At 28.9% G+C, this 18,755-nt stretch overlaps 1 protein-coding gene across 1 annotated transcript; it reads right to left on the bottom strand.

The window, feature by feature from the left end:
* Positions 1 to 482: 482 nt before the first annotated feature.
* On the bottom strand, positions 483 to 18,575 carry LOC113370259 (chymotrypsin-1-like). The gene is made up of 2 exons (XM_026610931.1): positions 17,858 to 18,575; positions 483 to 724 (listed from the first exon to the last, which is right to left on the bottom strand). Exons 1-2 carry the CDS (start codon positions 18,573 to 18,575, stop codon positions 483 to 485), a joined length of 960 nt encoding a protein of 319 aa, XP_026466716.1.
* Positions 18,576 to 18,755: the final 180 nt, after the last annotated feature.

Here is an 18,755-nt window from a genome sequence, read left to right as displayed (position 1 = left end):
ACCTTCAACCTTTCAAACTTCTGCATTTATGTTTCAGTGTACTGTGCCTCGGATTTCACTATTTTGTATTTTCCTTAAATAACAGATTATTTATATTATTTTTGTATCAGTCCTTTCAGTATTTCTATTTCACTTTTAACGACTAATATGAATCCGATACAGTTTTATTTTCCTTCTTCTTCTCCTGATGAGAAAACTTCTGGAAGGTCATCTTCTTTTTTCACACTTTGAGGTGCTGTTTCGTTTGTTATCTTAGCCTTCCGATTCTTGACTCTCAGAAAATTTTGTATTTTCAAAGTCGATTGGATTTTATTACAATTTTACTTCTTATTTTACTTTTAGGATAGATGTAAAAATTATTGATTAAGAAAAAGAATGAGACAATAGAATTTACCGAAAATGACTTGAAATCTAACCATCAATCCTAGCAAGCAATTACATGATTATTATCATGTAAAATCTTTAATATGGTTAACTCTAAATTATTTTTGTCTCTCACTATGTCCCTCATATTTCATTTTTCCCCCAGCTCTCCATCTAATCAGTTTGTTGTAGCATTCACAATAGTCGTTCACAAAAGTTTTCGAGTCAAGTGGGGACCGTCGATGTGTGCGTGTGCGACTCTCCTGGCGAGGGACATCGGCGACGCGAACCTGCCGCCAAGTTCGCCAAGTTTCGGTGATCGCGATGCCTGGAGACCGAACCGTGCGCGGCACGAGCTGAACTGTTTACGGAATTAAATTAATTAAATTTATTAGGGTTCCTGAAGGTTATGGGGATTGTAAAAATGCAGGAAATGAGGATGTATAACACACTTTTTATGAATGAACAATACTTTTTTGTTGATTATGATTTTTTTTTTTTTTTTAACAGCGATCAGAACCTTATATCCTATGAGCTGTTGAGCTGAAACTTCTCCTTACTTCGTATTTTGTAGATGGTAACCCAATGGTTAATCCATCCATATTTGATGATTTTGTTATTAGAATTAATCTAATAGGGCTGACATTTTATTGGTGCAGCAATGCCGAGCAAGGGCTATTTTCACTTGGAAACATATTGCTATCTATATTTCCAAGTGAAAAGCGTTGTCACTGCTGCCTGACAACAGGCTGCTCGAAGTGCGTATCGAACCCGGGACCTCTGATTCAGGTCCCGTCGCACTTAACCGCTTACCTACGGGCGAGCCATGATTAAAAAAATTTGATGTTATTTTTAAAAATACCTTCCAAGAATCAAGTTGATTTTAAATTTTGACTGCATTTTTAAGTTACTGGAACAACTAGAGGGTTTTATAGACTGTTGTGATGATTTTTGACTTAAATACCTAGGTCGTTTTTCTTACAATTAGATAGCAAACAAAACAATTGCATTCATTACACTGATTTATCTATGACTGCATCTATGTTTATTTATGGTTGCATCGAACCTGGGATCTCTGGTTAAAATCCCATAGCTCCAACCACTAATCCACGCAGAAGTTGACGTTGTACTTCTAGGTACAAAAAGCAAAAACTTTTTCTTTTCTGAATAATGTGTTCAAAATTTCCAAAATCTTGATAATGATTCACTGTCACAAAAGCAGTTTTATGATATGGAACTAACGTCTGATTATTTTATGGGCAATATACCTTTCATTTTTAGGAAAATTTAATATTTTGTAAGCTGAAACGATGGATTGTTGAACGTTATTACTGCGTCGAAAATTAAATTATTTGAAAACACTTACACTAGTGTTTTTTTAACTTCCCGTAGGGTAAGTTATAGTAATCGTCCAAAAATCGAAATCAAAAATTTTTACATTTCTCGACGTTTTGAAGGTTTCTGAACATTTTGGCATACTTCAGAAAAAATGGATGTGTGTGTGTGTGTGTGTGTGTGTGTGTGTGTGTTTTGTATGTCCGCTTTTTTTCGTCCACGTTTTCGGGCGCACGGATCAACCGATTTGAATGGTTTAAAAAACATTCGATTCCTATTGATAGGGAGATGTGCTGATTAGTTTTTGGCAAAGGCAGGTCCAGCCGTTACGGAGATATGGAGCAAAGAGTGCAAAAAATAGAAAGCGAGTTTTTGAGAGAACGGATCAACCGATTTGAATGGTTTGAAAAACATTCGATTCCTATTGATAGGGAGATGTGCTGATTAGTTTTTGGCAAAGGTAGGCCCATAGGTTTCGGAGATACAGAGCTAAATTTAAAATAAATGGCTGTTTTTGAGAGAACTAAGCGTCCGATTTAAATGATTCAAAGAACTTTCTGCTTTTTTCAACAAAATAATTGATTTTGGAAAAAAAAATTTTTTGTTTCTAATTTTTTTTTCAAAAAATTTTTTTTGTAATTTTGGATTAAAAATTCAAAAAATCACCCAAGCTAAGCACAGTCTAAGCGCCACTCTGGTACAAATGTTTACCCAAGTGCGTTTAGACTGTTTGTGTACTGGAGCACTTTTCCAATTTTGTGAAAATTATTGAAAAATGTGAAAATGCCGCCAAGCTGAGCACAGTATAAGTGAAAATGTCGCACAGAATTATTTGCAAATGCGTTTAGACTGTGACTATGCGGGAGCACTTTTTCAATTTTGTGGAAATTTGGAGATGATAAATTGATTTATTTATAATTAACTTTCCGTAGGGTAAGTTATAGTAATCGCACAAAAATCGAAAATGAAAATTTTTATATATCTTCACGTTTCAGAGGTTGGAGAAAATTGATGTATGTGTGTGTGTGTGTGCGTGCATGTGTGTGTGTTCGGATACAAATTTTCGTCGACGATTTCGGGAACGCGGATGAAGCAATTTGAATAATTCAAAAAACATTCTAGCCGTTCCGAAGATATGGGGCAAAAAGGGCCAAAAACGGTAACTCAGTTTTTAAGAGAACGGAGCGTCCGATTTGTATAGTTCAAAAAACATTTTACTTGTATTAACAAGATGAAGATTTGATCAAATTTTCATGAAGATAGGTCTAGCGGTTTCGGAGATCTAGTAAAAAAAACTAAAAAAAAATAACATTTGGCGGTCAACAATAATCATTAGACATTAGACATATGCATATCAAATTATCAGATATTTTATTGAGATTTTAACAATAAGTATAAGTTTTGTTTACATTCCTATGGGTTCCGTACCATTGTTTTTCCGTTAGACAGCGACGCGGCGCTTATGCGCTTTATATTTTGTCTCTATGCAGTTAAAGCAGTATGATTGCTTTGAAAAAAAGTTCAGATCTTCCAAAATATATCAAAATAAAGATAACATTTTTTCCAAAAAAAAATTTTTATAAAAAAAATTGTTTAAAAATTTTTTTTAAAAAAAAAATTTTTTTTCAAAAAAAAGTAATTTTTTGTCCAATTTAAAATTTCTAAAAAATCTTATTTTTTCGAAGTAAAATTTTTTCAAAAATGTTAATCGTTTTTAAAAAAATAATAATTTTTGGCACGGGAAGTTCCAGCAATTTGCCTTAAGGCACGATGCCTTAATTGCCATAAGACAGAATTCCACTTACAGCTAGTTATATTTTATAATAAATTTAATTGTTTGACAATAATTTTAAAGATGCTTAATCAACGCGTCATAGAGCTAAGTTATTGTTGACAGGTACAAGAATATATAGAGTATGAATCTGTATACCCCATACCCTGTATGAATTTTTATATCCATGAACATAAAATTATATGTATCTGTTAATTATAAATTATTGGCTAATGTACCACCAGTTTTGAAAGGGCTATACAGTTTTTGCATATTATGTTTAAAATTTCCAAAATTCTGATAATAATTTACAGTCAAAGATATACTTTTATGATATGGTCATGGTGTCCGTCTATTTTATGAGCATTTTACTTTTAATTTCTACAAGACCGTGTTTATTGTTTTATAAGCTAAAATAGAAAATTAACAATACTACCAATTTAAAATTAATACTACTACAATATACTACTAAAATACTAATAATTGCTAAAGCTAATTATAATTCACAAAAATATCAAAAGTATTATATAATAATAAAAAAACTAAAACTGTGAATAAAATAATATGTAAAAACAAAGAAAATAAAATGCGTTTGAAGATGCACTAATTAAAATTTAAAACTGAATAAATTTAATCATTTCGCAATAATTCCAAAGGTTATTAAACACACTGATTGATTCTATAAAAAAATGCATCGGAGTTTTAAAAATCTTTGTTATAATTATTTTCACAGATTTCAAATATGATTTCAAGTGAAAATGGCCTTTCGTGGGCATAGCTGTAGTGGCAACATGCCACTTGGAAGTAAAAAGTCATCACTATTACAGCAATTGTAATAATTCAGCACATAGAGATGGGACAACTGTTTGGGTTGCCATCTATAATAATTGTAAGATAATTGATCACAACAGCTCATAGAACTCATAAGTTCTGATCGCTGTTAAAGAAAAAAAAAAAAAAAAAAATTATTTTACGAGAACTGATCGTTTCATCCAAAAAATTACGTAAATGAGTATTAACTTTGATGTAACATGCATTTGTTGCAACATAAAAGGTTTGTCTAGTGAGGTACTTAAAATTAGCATTATTTAATTAAATTAATTTAATTAATCAATAAATCATTTTACAGTTAGTATTAAACGTTATATTTTTTTTTATATAATATGGAGAAACCTCAGTGAATTTACTTTACCATAACATTATCATTTACCTCGGATCTCCAGTACCTGGTATCCATATCCATACTGACATTACAAATACCGATCCATCGATTAATCAGAAGAAATATTATTCATACGACTAAACTATCATAACTGCGACGTAAGATTCGATTAAAAAACAGTTATAAAATCCATTTCAAACACATCAACGTTGTCAAGCCTCAACAGGTAAGTCAGGTATGAAAGAGTGAATGAGAGGTAAGGTGGATGACTGACGACAGCGAATCATCCTGTTCATAATACAAAGGTAAATAAAGTTTTTGCTGAAGTTATGTTTGTTTTTATTGGTTAAGAGGATTTGGATAGCCAATTATATTGCTGAAATTTTCTTAAATATTAAGCAGGTAATAAGTTGACTCTTGTACTCTGGTATAAGCATGTGAAATTAAATGGATGAAAACAATGCAGAATTGCCTAGAAATTTACTATGTTTCAAAAATTCATAAAAATATATAAAATTTAATATATATATATATATATATGTTTAATTTGAGTTTAATAATCGGGCGTAACATCAATAAAAATAGTATGAGTTTTTTTTAAAAATTTATTTATTTAAAATCCATACGTTTCGGCTAGCATCTTAGCCATCATTCAGTGGTAATCAAGTTAACTATAAAAATTGAAACTAAATAAATTATATGAAAGGAAATTTTGTGGAAAAACAATAATAATAATAATAGTAATAAAACACTTACAATTTTGTATCCTAATATAGCATATGAAACCATTATTAATCCATGGTATGAGTATGTGCACATTGATAAGATATATATTTTTTAACACAAACATCACAAATGGTAAAACACACTAATAATCATGATAACTTAACAAGTTGTCGAAACTATGTATTTACTCTTTGGAGTTTAGGATAGAAATGCCACATTTTTCTCAAAGCAGTTTTTAGCATGTGTTGATATTTTTTGGAAAATTTAAAAGGCGATGGGATTTTGTTATTTTTTAAGGAATTTTGACACGCTATTAAGAAACCACGTGTTCGTTTTGATAAGGGCCGTATTGTCAGTGCGTTTATTTATGACTCTGTCGTTATGTAATTGTAAAAACAACCCCTTAGCGAATCTTCTTTTAATTGTATTCTCTTCAAAATGTAAAATATTACGGGTTAAAAAAATCGATATTATGATTTAAATTTTTAATATGCTCAGTTAACATTGTTTTAAATTGCTTAGGATTTTTTGAATTATTTTTGTGTTGATTAAGGCGTTTACTCAGGTTTTGGCTAGTTTCTCCAATATAAAAGAGTTCGCAATTAGAGCAATTAATTTGATATACTAAATTCCTGAGGCGGTCAAAATTGAACTTAGATTTCATTTGTGTAAAAATTGAACTAAGGGTTGCATCACAATTACATACCAACAGAATGCCACATTGTTGAAATAGTTTTTTCCACGAGAAATATTTCTATCCTAAACTCCAAAGAGTAAATACATAGTTTCGACAACTTGTTAAGTTATCATGATTATTAGTGTGTTTTACCATTTGTGATGTTTGTGTTAAAAAATATATATCTTATCAATGTGCACATACTCATACCATGGATTAATAATGGTTTCATATGCTATATTAGGATACAAAATTGTAAGTGTTTTATTACTATTATTATTATTATTGTTTTTCCACAAAATTTCCTTTCATATAATTTATTTAGTTTCAATTTTTATAGTTAACTTGATTACCACTGAATGATGGCTAAGATGCTAGCCGAAACGTATGGATTTTAAATAAATAAATTTTTAAAAAAAACTCATACTATTTTTATTGATGTTACGCCCGATTATTAAACTCAAATTAAACATATATATCAACATCAAATTCAAGACTATTCAAAAATATATATATATATATATATATTTGTGAATCTTTTTCAAAATGCGGTAATCGCCACTAATTTATGTCTCCTTCCAGCCTTCGATTTATTTATAATCTTTATAATCTTAAAAAATAAATTCAGATTAAAGCGGCTCTATAAATCACTGCATTAGCGCATTGTCACCGGCGAACCGAGAGTAAAAATGTTGTGTGAAATATTTTACCTGTCTGCAGAGGATGTTGCATCAGAGAATTGTTGTAGGATCAACTCAATCGCATCTTCTCGTGAAGATTTTTTTTGTGAAATGTATATTGAACATGCGATAAATAAATATTGTTAGATATGGTAGAAATGGACCATGTAAGTGTTTGCCAAAGTTGGCGACTTGCGTCAGTTCTCATATACCAATGATTCATTTCTGGTTTGTAGACAATTTTACAAATTGCAACATTTTAGAAAATTTTGTTCAATTTCTTATCTTGTATTTGTTGCCCAGTTCTGATGCTGAATGGCTTTCTCAGTCCACCACAATTTTGTTTATGATAGTTCAATATTTTGTTATTTCATTTTTTCTTAAAGGTGACCATGATGTACCTTACATCGTCTGTGCAGTATGCATATGAGCCAAGTCTGTGTGCACTATATTGGAACTTGAACGAGGTGATTCACCTAACTGCCAGAGCGTAAAATGTATTCCAAGACATAAAACACAACAACAAGATGTGGATCAACATCAACCCTGGTTTTTGGACAAACGATACCTCATCCGTTAACTCAAGTCCATCCCAAAAACAATGTGGACCAAAAAAATATTCAGAGGAGAAAACAAATATTCTTTTAATTTATGTTTTATATAAATACAGACTTAGATACAGACTCACTTAATGCATTACGACATTAGTTTCCACTTAATTTCTGGTAAATTTCTAGGGATACTTACATTTAAAAAATTGCAAATTATATGAATAAATGTCTCAAACCAGTTTGGATGTATGGCACCCATCTATGGGGTGCTGCTAAAGTCAGTAACTTACAAATAATGCAACGATTTCAAAATAAAATACTCAGACAAGCAATATCCGCGCCAAGGTATGTACCGACATGGCTAATTCACCAAGCCACCGAAACACTCACAATCAGTGAAGAAATTAAAAAGAGTGCCCATAATTTCAAGACTAAAATTGACCACCATCCAAACGAACTGATTGCAAGTCTTTACAACACCACACATAATATAAGATTAAAAAGAATACAATTAATAGATCTAGCATATTAATCAGTAATAAGTTGTTCTACCATATTATTTAAAATAGGTGTGTGTATGTATGTGTATATGTAGTCTGTGTAATGTACTTTATTTATAATCGTATGTATATTTGAGTTTCTTTTTTTTACACCAAAATTAAAATATAATTTCGTACACTAATAAAAGGTGAACCACTGGGTTTTCCTTTTAAAATTTAATATGTTATTTGTCAAATTAATTTAATTAATTACTCAATGTTTTTCTATTTAGACAGATTGTAATTTATAAGAAAAAAAATGAATAAATGTTCACTTCAGTTGTGTTTGTGTATGGAAGAACCATAGAGAACATACAATATATATTTGCTCATAGATACGTTTGAGTAAATTTACAATGTTAAAAAATATTTAACGACTATTATCGATCATCTATTATTATTAGATGAATAAAAAAGCGATAAGTTAAACGACAAATTGTCCATGATGACAAGAAAACTAGTTTCAATAATTGCTCGAATCGACATCCGCCGCTAATTGCTGCGAGATCAAAACAAATACAATAATTAGAATTACATTTGCAGATACTTAAGGCATTGGATGATTATAATTGTTGATGTTTAATAGACGTAAAAATTTGTTGACTTCCTATCGAGCAATGACAATTGTGAATTGTAAGAATAATATGACATTGATTAGAATAAATAATCGGCGATAAATGGCAACGGGTTGGAGATTTGCGTTTCATTACATTCATCGTATGCAATAATGTAGTAAAGTTGGTATGTAAAGTTCGTTTGTCCAGCAGCTCAAGGATAGCAAGGTGAGACTGACGATGGACGGACTGACGGTGGACGGCGGACGGTTAACCGTGGCGAAGGTGGATTATATTCGTAACGAATTCCATACATTTTACACAAAAGAAAGTTGCAGGCATATATAACTAAAAATAAGTAGATGGAATTTTTCCTTTCGATAAATTTTAACAATTTAATAAAAAAAACAATAAATGCAAGTGCCGGGCTCCAACACCTACTCTTGATCATGTATACTCACTAACAAGAGGAACCTCAGGTTTACTCTTCTGGGATTTTGATGAAATTTTGCACAGTGACAAAGTTTATAGTCAAACCGAACTCCTTAAAATATTATAGGCCTATAAAAAGTGGTTTAATTATAAAAAATAATTGAAATAGCAAAAAATTTCATGATGTTCCCCATCAAGGTGATTGCTATGTTCGTTAAAGCACTCGCTCCTACATTTTGCATTCGGATTTATTTCGGATCGAGTTAGAATCCCGTCAGCTTATAATTTCATTTCTACTTTTTTAAACTTATTTTTATAAAATAGTAGTTAAATATCCCAAAAATATTTATAATTATTAACTAATTGTCATATTTTTTAAGTATCTTATTCTTTAAATCAATGATAAAATCAATTACAATTCAAATCGCAATCAATACAGGATAAAAACAAAACCCTTAGTGTCTGGCATCATGCCTTAAGGCAAATTGCTGGAACTTCTTGTACCCTAATAAAATATTCGATGAATATTAAATGTTTTCGAATAGATTATAACATTATTATAATTATTATAATTATTTGAAGAAGAGATGTTCATAAGTTTAGCTAGAATTAGTATTAAAATCCGTTTTATTTTTCTATATTCAAAAATTTTTTTCTTAAAAATTAAAAATTAATAATAATAAAAAATAATTTACCCAAAAGCAATCATTTCGTCAACACGAGCAAATTTTTTTTTAAATCATTCAAATTGGATACTTCGTTCTTTCAAAAACTGCTATTTTTTGCACTCTCTAGCTCTCTAGCTCCAAAACGACTAAATCTGTCTTTGCCAAAATCTAATCACGACTTCTCCCAATCATTACTAATCGAATGTTTTTAGGATCATTGAAATCGGTCGATCCATTAAAAAACGGACTCTTAAAAACTGACATTTTTAGCATTTTTTTGCTCTATATCTCCAAAACCACTGGACCTGCTTTTGCTAAAAACGAATCAGCACATCTCTCTATCAATAGCTTTTTGACTTTTTCCAATCGGTTCATCCATACGCCCGAAATCGTCGAAGAGTCCATTTTTTCATATCCATTTTTTCTGAGGTATGTCAAAATGCTCAGAAACCTTCAAAACGTGAAATTATGCAAAAAATTTCATTTTCAATTTTTGGTCCATTACTATAACTTGCTCTACGGGTTAAAAAAATTGGGAAAATATTCATTAGTTGTTTTATACCATTTTCAAAAAAAAAGTTATTTGACGGACTCTATACATAAATGACATATTGTTAAGGCGCCTTTTTACGACCTAAGTATCCTGGGGTTTGACTGGATTTACCGCACGCAAATTGCAAACAAAAATTTCCAAATTTCAGCAAACCAGGTACCCAAGTCCTGTCATAAAACAATTATCTCATTTATCTGTTTACTAAACAGTATCGTAAAATGCAAATTGCTATTTGGTAATAACAGGAAACAGTTTCAAATAAATATAAATTTCGATGGCATTCCGACGTATTGTCTGATTATTTATTGCTAATTTTATTAATTAAATTCATTATCGCAATATTGTTCGAACAATACGATTAATTTTTGTTATAATATTTTCGAATAATTACGACGTTTGTTTTTGGAGTAGGAAATACCATTGCTCTTATCTTTTGTTTAATTACTGATTAATTACTTAGGATATTTTGATTAATATTTTTGTTTTTTCATGCATGTAGAAAAATAAATTAAGTAATTTTCATTGCTTCAGTTAAAATAATTTATAAAAATCACATTATATTATATAATTCTCATAAACGTATCTCTTTCAAAATATGAATTTCGAATCGTTTATCACCAAATATAAAAAAATATGATTTATTCTAAAGTTTCAGACAGCGCGTCGGGCAGCAAATTTCTTTTTGATAAACTGTATACAATAAATTATGTAAATTAAATAAATAAATCGGATTTTTAATCACGTACAAAATTTAGAAATTATGTAAATTTTCAGATTGGGTAATAGCTATCACTAGATCGGACAACTTTCAGATGATTAAAAATATTAAATAAATGAGAAGCTACAACTCTCTTGTAAAATTATCATAATGCAGATAAATGATAAATGAATCAACTATAAATCATATTTATAGAAATAACAGGTAAAAAGATTATTGTTATATAACTATAAATTTTAATGAATAATAAATATTGCTTAATTTGATCTAATAAATAAAATTGTGTACTTTTTAATACAACAATAAATATATTCATAGAATACCAAAAACAATGATCCCATTTTTCAATTTTAATTATATATGTCCTGGAATTTATTTAAAACATAAGGAATGCAGTTAATAATTTCCTGTTCAATATTTTAAGGGATGTTTTCAAAAATACAAATAAGACCTTTATTAACGGTTCCCAAAATATTTTGTTTTATGATTTTTTCGTCTAGACAAGTATAATAGCCGATTCTATCTATAAGAAAATAAACGTCCCAAAAGTGTAACTCAATAGTGCATAATATTTATGAGATTTTTTATGAATAGTCATTGTGTGAATGAGGATGTTGAAAGATGTTTAACATATTCAGGTAATGATTAAATATTTGAGATTGAAATATTTAGATTTAGAATAAAATAATTTACTAATTATCAATCATGCCTAACCTAAGTGAATAATAGCAATCGATTATAATTTTAATTAATTTAGAACTAGAACTTGTATTTTGTAAATGAAAACTTAATTTTTATTTTCATTTAAGATCATGTTTGAGATTTATGATATCAAGTAAAAATCTGGTATCATACTGCTTGCTACCGAGCTGGCTAAAGTTGGGATTAAAATTATTCGATCGTATCTAAAATTGTTTATTACGCTGTGTTTACTCATTATATGACTCTATTTTCAGAAATATTGTTTTTTATCTAAAAATAAATATTTTCGTCGAATAACAAGATTTATTACCTCAAACGATTTGCCAAAATTAACCAGTTTAAATCGCGAATCATGTATCAAATTTAATTAATTGATATGTATTTATGCACATAACTTTTCTAATTTATTCAAACGAAGGCCGTCTGGTTTTTGAACAACAATTTGTATTAATAATGTGTAAGCTTCATAAGTAAATATTTTTGTATCATCAAGTAGCTGTTTTATAAAATCGCAATTATAAAAGATAATCACTGCAATATTATAAGATAATTTAAATATAATATTAAAATAATAAGTAAATTTAATTTAGGTTACAGAATTAGTTACAGTATACGAATAGCAGGGAGTCTCTGCTAAAAAGATAATTAGTTCTTTGAAATTTTTTACCCTTAGTTATTTGCTCCTCATATGTTAAATAAAAATGAAAAACATTACTCTTCTTTTACTAGTCTTTATCATTACTTTTACACAAAATTAACATGGTTTATTATTATTTAGTTACCCGAGGAAAGGTAGATTCCCAAAAAACACTTCAGGGACGCTCTACGTATTCGAAGAAAGTAAATAATTCCCATATGAATCATATCCCAACTTCCAAAATAGTATCTCTCTAAAAGCATTTTCGTTTTAAAATATTTCCAGCCCGGAGATATTGTCAGAAAAGTGAATGTCCGGGTAATTACAGTTCTGATAATACAATGATTTGCTTATTGTTTCATAGTTATTACATTACATTTGGATTTCTTTTGGCTATTGGATTTAGTACAAATCGTGATAATTCATTTAGTTTGTTAATAGAAAATGAATTACAAGTTGCTTTTTGCGAATGTATGGTAATAAGGTGCTAATTTCAGAATCAAAAGATTGGTTTTCTCTTGTAGACGCAAATGAAATTTGGATCAATGAGAATTCTGTTGAGAGAAATATAAAATAATAATGAATAAGCCTTGGATGAATATGTTATTGAGTTTTTAGTTATTCTGCTTTAAATAAGCACAAATAATCTATCAGTAAACAGCAATATTTAAAATTTTCTAATTATATCTTTTGATGATGCACTAGATTTTGCTCCAATATTTGTATTGGAATTGTATCATAATTACTACAGAGCCTTTTATTTTCCATTATTAGCATATCTATAGATTATTATTAGGTGTTAATAACCCATTACTAAAAAAAAATCCGATTCATGTATTCATTACAACAAGTATCTTATAAAATGATCTGTAATCCAACACATGAGCCCAAGACCACAATTTATATAACAAAAAAATAGAACGCCAAGAATGTAAATGTGATACATTCTTCGGAGTGTAATACTTGCTCGGTCGATAATAATCTGTTCTTTTAAATTGGCACATGAATGATGTATTGCTCTTAATGAATCATGATTTTGTTCGTACAAAAGTTGGCCGACGACCAGAAACCAGTGTGCAAAAATAAAAAGATGGAAAGAAAATATTTCGTAATTACGAACTTTCTTTTCACATTCGCATATCCGTCCTCGAAAGATCTTCCAGAACGCATAGTTGCAAGTGTTATAATATGCGACTTTCTTTTCGGTGTAATAGAGAACTTTCTTCCAAGAGAATAATAATATTTTGGCTGGCGAAGGGTTCGACTCTAATTCTCTAATCATTAGAGGATACAAATTTTTAACTTACCTAGAGTATATTAAAGGTATTATATAAGGTATTATAATCGTCCAAACATCAAAATTGAAAATTTATGCATATCTTTACGTTTTGGAGGTTTTTGAACATTTTGGCATACCTTAGAAAATGTATGTGTGTATGGATACAATTTTTTGTCCACATTTTTGGGGCGCACGGATCAATCTATTTGAATGATTCACAATATATTCGATTCTTATTGATAGGGAGATGTGCTGATTAGTTTTTGGCAAAGGCAGGTCTAACCGTTTCGGAGATACGGAGCAAAAAGTGCTGAAAATGGAAATCGTGTTTTTGAGAGAACAAAGCATATTCAACTCGTAATGATGGGGAGAAGTGCTGAAGATTTTGACAAAGGTAGGTCCAACCGTTTTAGAAATTCGAGAACTAGGCATCCGATTTGACTTTAATTTATTTGTTTAAAGTGTAAACAGAATTATTTTTTAACCATTCTCTTTTGTTCGGTAATTATATATATATATAATATATATATATATATATATATATATATATATATATATATACATATGTTGCAGCAATGCCCCCGGCTGTGAGATCATAGATGAAAAGAGCGCTAGCCAATGCTGGGAACGAACCCAGTACTAAAATTTATCCAGAAATTTAAAAAAATATCGTCCTGCAAGAAAACTTGCAGTTTTCTTTAAAATAGGATATTGAGTGTATAGATTTAATAGCATTGAAAAAAATTAAGATTGAAATTCCTAATTATATAATAATAACAACCCTACTAATACTAAGTAAGTAGAATAAATATAATAAAATATTCTTATAATTATAATATATTAAAATATTCTAATTTTGACCATATTTTCAATGACCAATATGACCAGATTTTTCTCCAACAAATAAAAAATTATTGACATTGTATTTCAACGACTTCGTGCATTATATTTAATATTACTTGTAAAAGTCCGACCGGATTTTAAAACGCAGTTAATTGGATCAAGGACAAAATCGCTTAAACAAAAATGTTAATTTAATTCGAAGTTGTTTTTACTATTTGCGGAAGCTTTTAATGCATAAATTTATTCAATAATAATTTATATAATTGATGTTAATTGGTAATGGAAATTCCTTTAAACTAGAAGATTCTTAGCCAATAACGCAAGTAATGGTAGAAAGAATATATTTGAAGGTTTTTTCAACTGATCTTCATTTCCACATTTTTTGTAAAAAATAATTTAGACTAGAACGTTACATAGATGCACTGGAAAAAATATGAGGTGTTACTTTCATCTTTATTTGAAGAATTTCTTTTTAAATTAATAAAAATAGTTCGTGTAACTAGTGATAGTTTAAAAAGAATTATCTCTATCTACATCTATTATTACAAGTAATTTTATTGAAATACAATAATTCCCAGTTGTATCTTTTACAAATTGTACCAATTGTAACACTATCCTCTGATCATTATCATCTCCAGTAATAAAATACAATGTACAAAGATATATTGTAACATAATATTGAAAGTTTTTTTCTCACAATCAGATCAAGTATTATTCTGATAACTATTTCTTTCTTTATAGTTTATAAACGAGTTTGTGATCATAAATTTTACGAATGTGACAATAAATTAAACGGCACGTTCTAAATAAACATTTCTATGGTATCAATTGGAGGTAAAGAGTCGAGATCTATATCAAAATTTTATAAACTATGTGGGTTAAAAACAAAATTTAAATGGACTTAAATGGAAAAAGATATTTTAATACTAACTTTTATAAAAGCTTACACGTGGATGGGGTAAAAAGGACTAACAGTACCTTTATCTTGACAAAGGTGTAAACAATAGAAAATAGAAAATAAAAAAGTAAAATGAATTAAAAAAATCAATCTCACAAAAAATTAAATAAATCGTTATATATTGTGACAAAATACCAGATCAAGGTTATATACAGTGTTTTCTTTGTAGAAAACGTACCGATGAATTTTATATTTTGCATTTGTTGAATAATGTAGTTATTATTCAATTAGTATTATTATTATTTTTTTTAGTACAAATTACGAAAAAATTAATAATTTTAACAAAACATTGCTTTTAAATCTATTTTCTCCAGAACTTGTATTATAGAATAATTTAGTAATAAATGTGTAATAAAAATATAAAATAATTTAGTAAGCTATTTTTAATAAAAAATATGAAAAAAAACATAGTCATGAATCATAAAACTTTGTGTGGGATTGGGATAAATATGTTATTAGTATCAGTATGTATGCAAAAATTTCTAAAACCACTATTTCTAATAATTACTCTTTATTACAAATTACGAATCATTTATCAATTTTTATTTTTAATTACTACTCTAGATTATTTTTGAGAAACTTAGAATGATGTGATTATCTGCAGATATGAAAGGTCGCCGCGAGAGACTGTATTTTAATTGGTGAAAGGTTCTTCGAGTTCTTCGGCAAATAACAAACACCTGATGAGAATAAAATTCTAAACATTTGACAAAAATCATACCACAAGTTTATACAATAGTTACTTTGCGAAAGTAATTTCTAATTACTTGTTAATCACTTGCAATTTATTGGGTAAACCAGGGAATTTTGAATTATAAAAAATACAGGTGGAATATGATGTTGTATAACTACATTTTATAATGTATTGTTAATTTGTTCTATTCACGTAGATCACTTTTTTTTTAATTTTAATTAAAGGATTTTTATAGGATTTTTAACGAACAATTTTAGTTACTAACATCTGACAATATTATTTTAGTATGCAACAAATGTCTATATCAAAAAGTTTTCATTTAAAGAAGTTTCAAGGTGCAGGGTTGTTTTCAATATATAATACTAATCTCAATAATAAACAGAAGTTTCAAAATCATAAATACATATGAAACAAATAAAAATTATGGTTGTCTCAGAAGAAACTGATAAAAATGGTCGTAAACTATCATTAGGGTGTTTTTACAACCATTTGGAATGATTCATGAGAAAATCATAAAATCGATAACATTCACTAAAAATTTTATGAAATGTGATAAAAATGGTTTTAATGCCTGTTTTATCTAATGACTATGGTCTTTGTTAAAGATAAATATATTTATTTCCAATGGAAGATGTATGAGGAATAGTTCAAAAATGTAAATCATAATTTGGATACAATGCAAACCTTTCATACAACTGATAATAGATTGTATCCTTAAATAATGGTGCAGTGAATAAGGTTTTTTGAATGACTCAGAGTTTCAAAATTTATAATAATTTTTTCACTAATTCAAATAAATAACAAAATCATGGTTGGGTTGTAATTTTGTAATTAGCACTAAACATAGACTAAACATATATAGTTTAATAAATATTCAGGTTTTGTAAAAAAAGTAATCGCAGAAAATAAAAAATGAAAATTTTCATATATTTTGACGTTTTGGGGGTTTCTGAACATTTTGGCTTACCTTAGAAAAAATGGATGTATGTGTATGTATGTGTATGTGTATGTATGCATGTGTGTGTGTGTGTGCAAATACAAATTTTCGTCGACGATTTCGTGAACACCTATAGACCGATTTGAGTAGTTAAAAAAAAAATCGATTCGTATTGATAAGGAGACGTGCTGATTTAAAATTTCTCAAAAATCTAATTTTGTTAGAGCAAAAAAATAATCCTTTTTAAAAAAAATAATTTTCGATACGGGAAGATCTGCAATTTGCTTTAGAATGCCATACACCACTAGTTGAATTACAAATATTAAATATATATGAAAGTATTAGCCCAGAAAATACGAAACGATTTGAGCTTACCTGTTCCATATGAACACTGAATAAACTAAATCAGGCGCAAAAAACTCACAAAATTTGCAATTCCCACAATTTTTCGTAATATTTGATAAAAATTTAAATGTATATATGTGTAATTTATATAAAATGTTTATATGTGTAATTTATATAGAATGTATATATGTATAATTTAACTAAATGTATTAATATCAATTTGGGTAGATATACCATGGCTTAGAAACTATGATAGTCTAATAATGTATATAAATTTAACTGAAATAAAGCTCTTATAAAACTAAAAAAAAATCTGATAAAAACTAAATAAATTTGAGAATTACTTAATAAACAGTGAAGTATACAAACATCTAGTGTCACTACTAGGATATATAAACTAATCAATGTACACATTTTCATGTAGTCACTTACCAAGAACTTTCCTTGAATAATTGATCGCCATATCCGATCCATAGCATCATATAAGCATATGACAGTAAATCACATAAAACAAAATTATGTTTAAAATTTGGTTTGATTTAATATCATCCATTATGCAGTAAAATACAAAAAAATAAAATTGATACATGACATAAAATATACATATTTAGCTGACAACTGTGCACCAGATTTCAATCTAATATGAATCCATCTCAGATATTTATCAACTCGAGTAAACACAGTAGGTTTAGAATCTAAACCTGGTATATAGGAGGCTATGCCATATTGCTCACCTTGACAAATCATCGGACCTCCATTATCACCTTTGCTAACACCTATTTCCATATATTTTGGTAACGTACATAGATGAGTTTTGCGAATATTAGATGTCATTTTAGTTAGCCTGGCTTTCTTGCAATAAGAATGCGACATCGGGCGTAAAGTAACTGATCGAAGATTATTTAATATAAAAGGCAGGCTTTCATTCATAGTATTCTGACCCCAGCCGATAAACGTGCATTCTCTAAACTTCGATGATAAATCCTGCTTCACGTAGATGTCTCTTGGCAGTTTTACAACTTGCACCGAATTTGACAATTCAAAAGGCTCGTCCAGCAAAATCATGCCGATATCGTTAAATTTCTTCCTCGAATCATATCCTTCGTGAATGTAACACTTAGATGCTTTTCGCTTCTGTTTGGTAGGACGATCAAAATAGGATTCGACGCTATGACTAGATCCTGCTATTATTTTCAACGAGCAAGTTGTAAGGAAAGTCACACGTTTTAGGCAATTTGCCGACGTCAAAATCCAATGCACGCTGGCGATCGTTCCACCGCAAAAATGTTGACGCCGTTTTTGGAGTGAAACCATGAATGGATATTTTTCAATCGATGCGTCATTTCCACGTAATATATAATCAGATCGATTTACACTTTTGTCTTCTAATTCTGACACTTGCAAGTGAAATAATACACACAAAAATATTAATGCACACTTGATTAATTTCATTGTAAGATTTTTTTTTGAAATCAAATGTTCAAAGCACCAGTTTGTGTAAAATAAGTTCATACCACGATTTCTACTATAAAAATTAACCAAGGTTAGAAGAAATATTTCGAGTTTATATGCTAATAAAATATTGACAGTCATGTTTATATAATGAATTGTTTTTATTTTTTGTAATTTTGA

The sequence above is a fragment of the Ctenocephalides felis genome, unplaced genomic scaffold (assembly GCF_003426905.1).
Source record: "Ctenocephalides felis isolate EL2017-DRISC unplaced genomic scaffold, ASM342690v1 CF-g0.4_SCAFFOLD_01492, whole genome shotgun sequence".
Lineage (NCBI taxonomy): Eukaryota > Metazoa > Arthropoda > Insecta > Siphonaptera > Pulicidae > Ctenocephalides > Ctenocephalides felis.
Note: the sequence above shows the minus strand (reverse complement) of the source record. Positions and strands in the feature narration are given on the sequence as shown.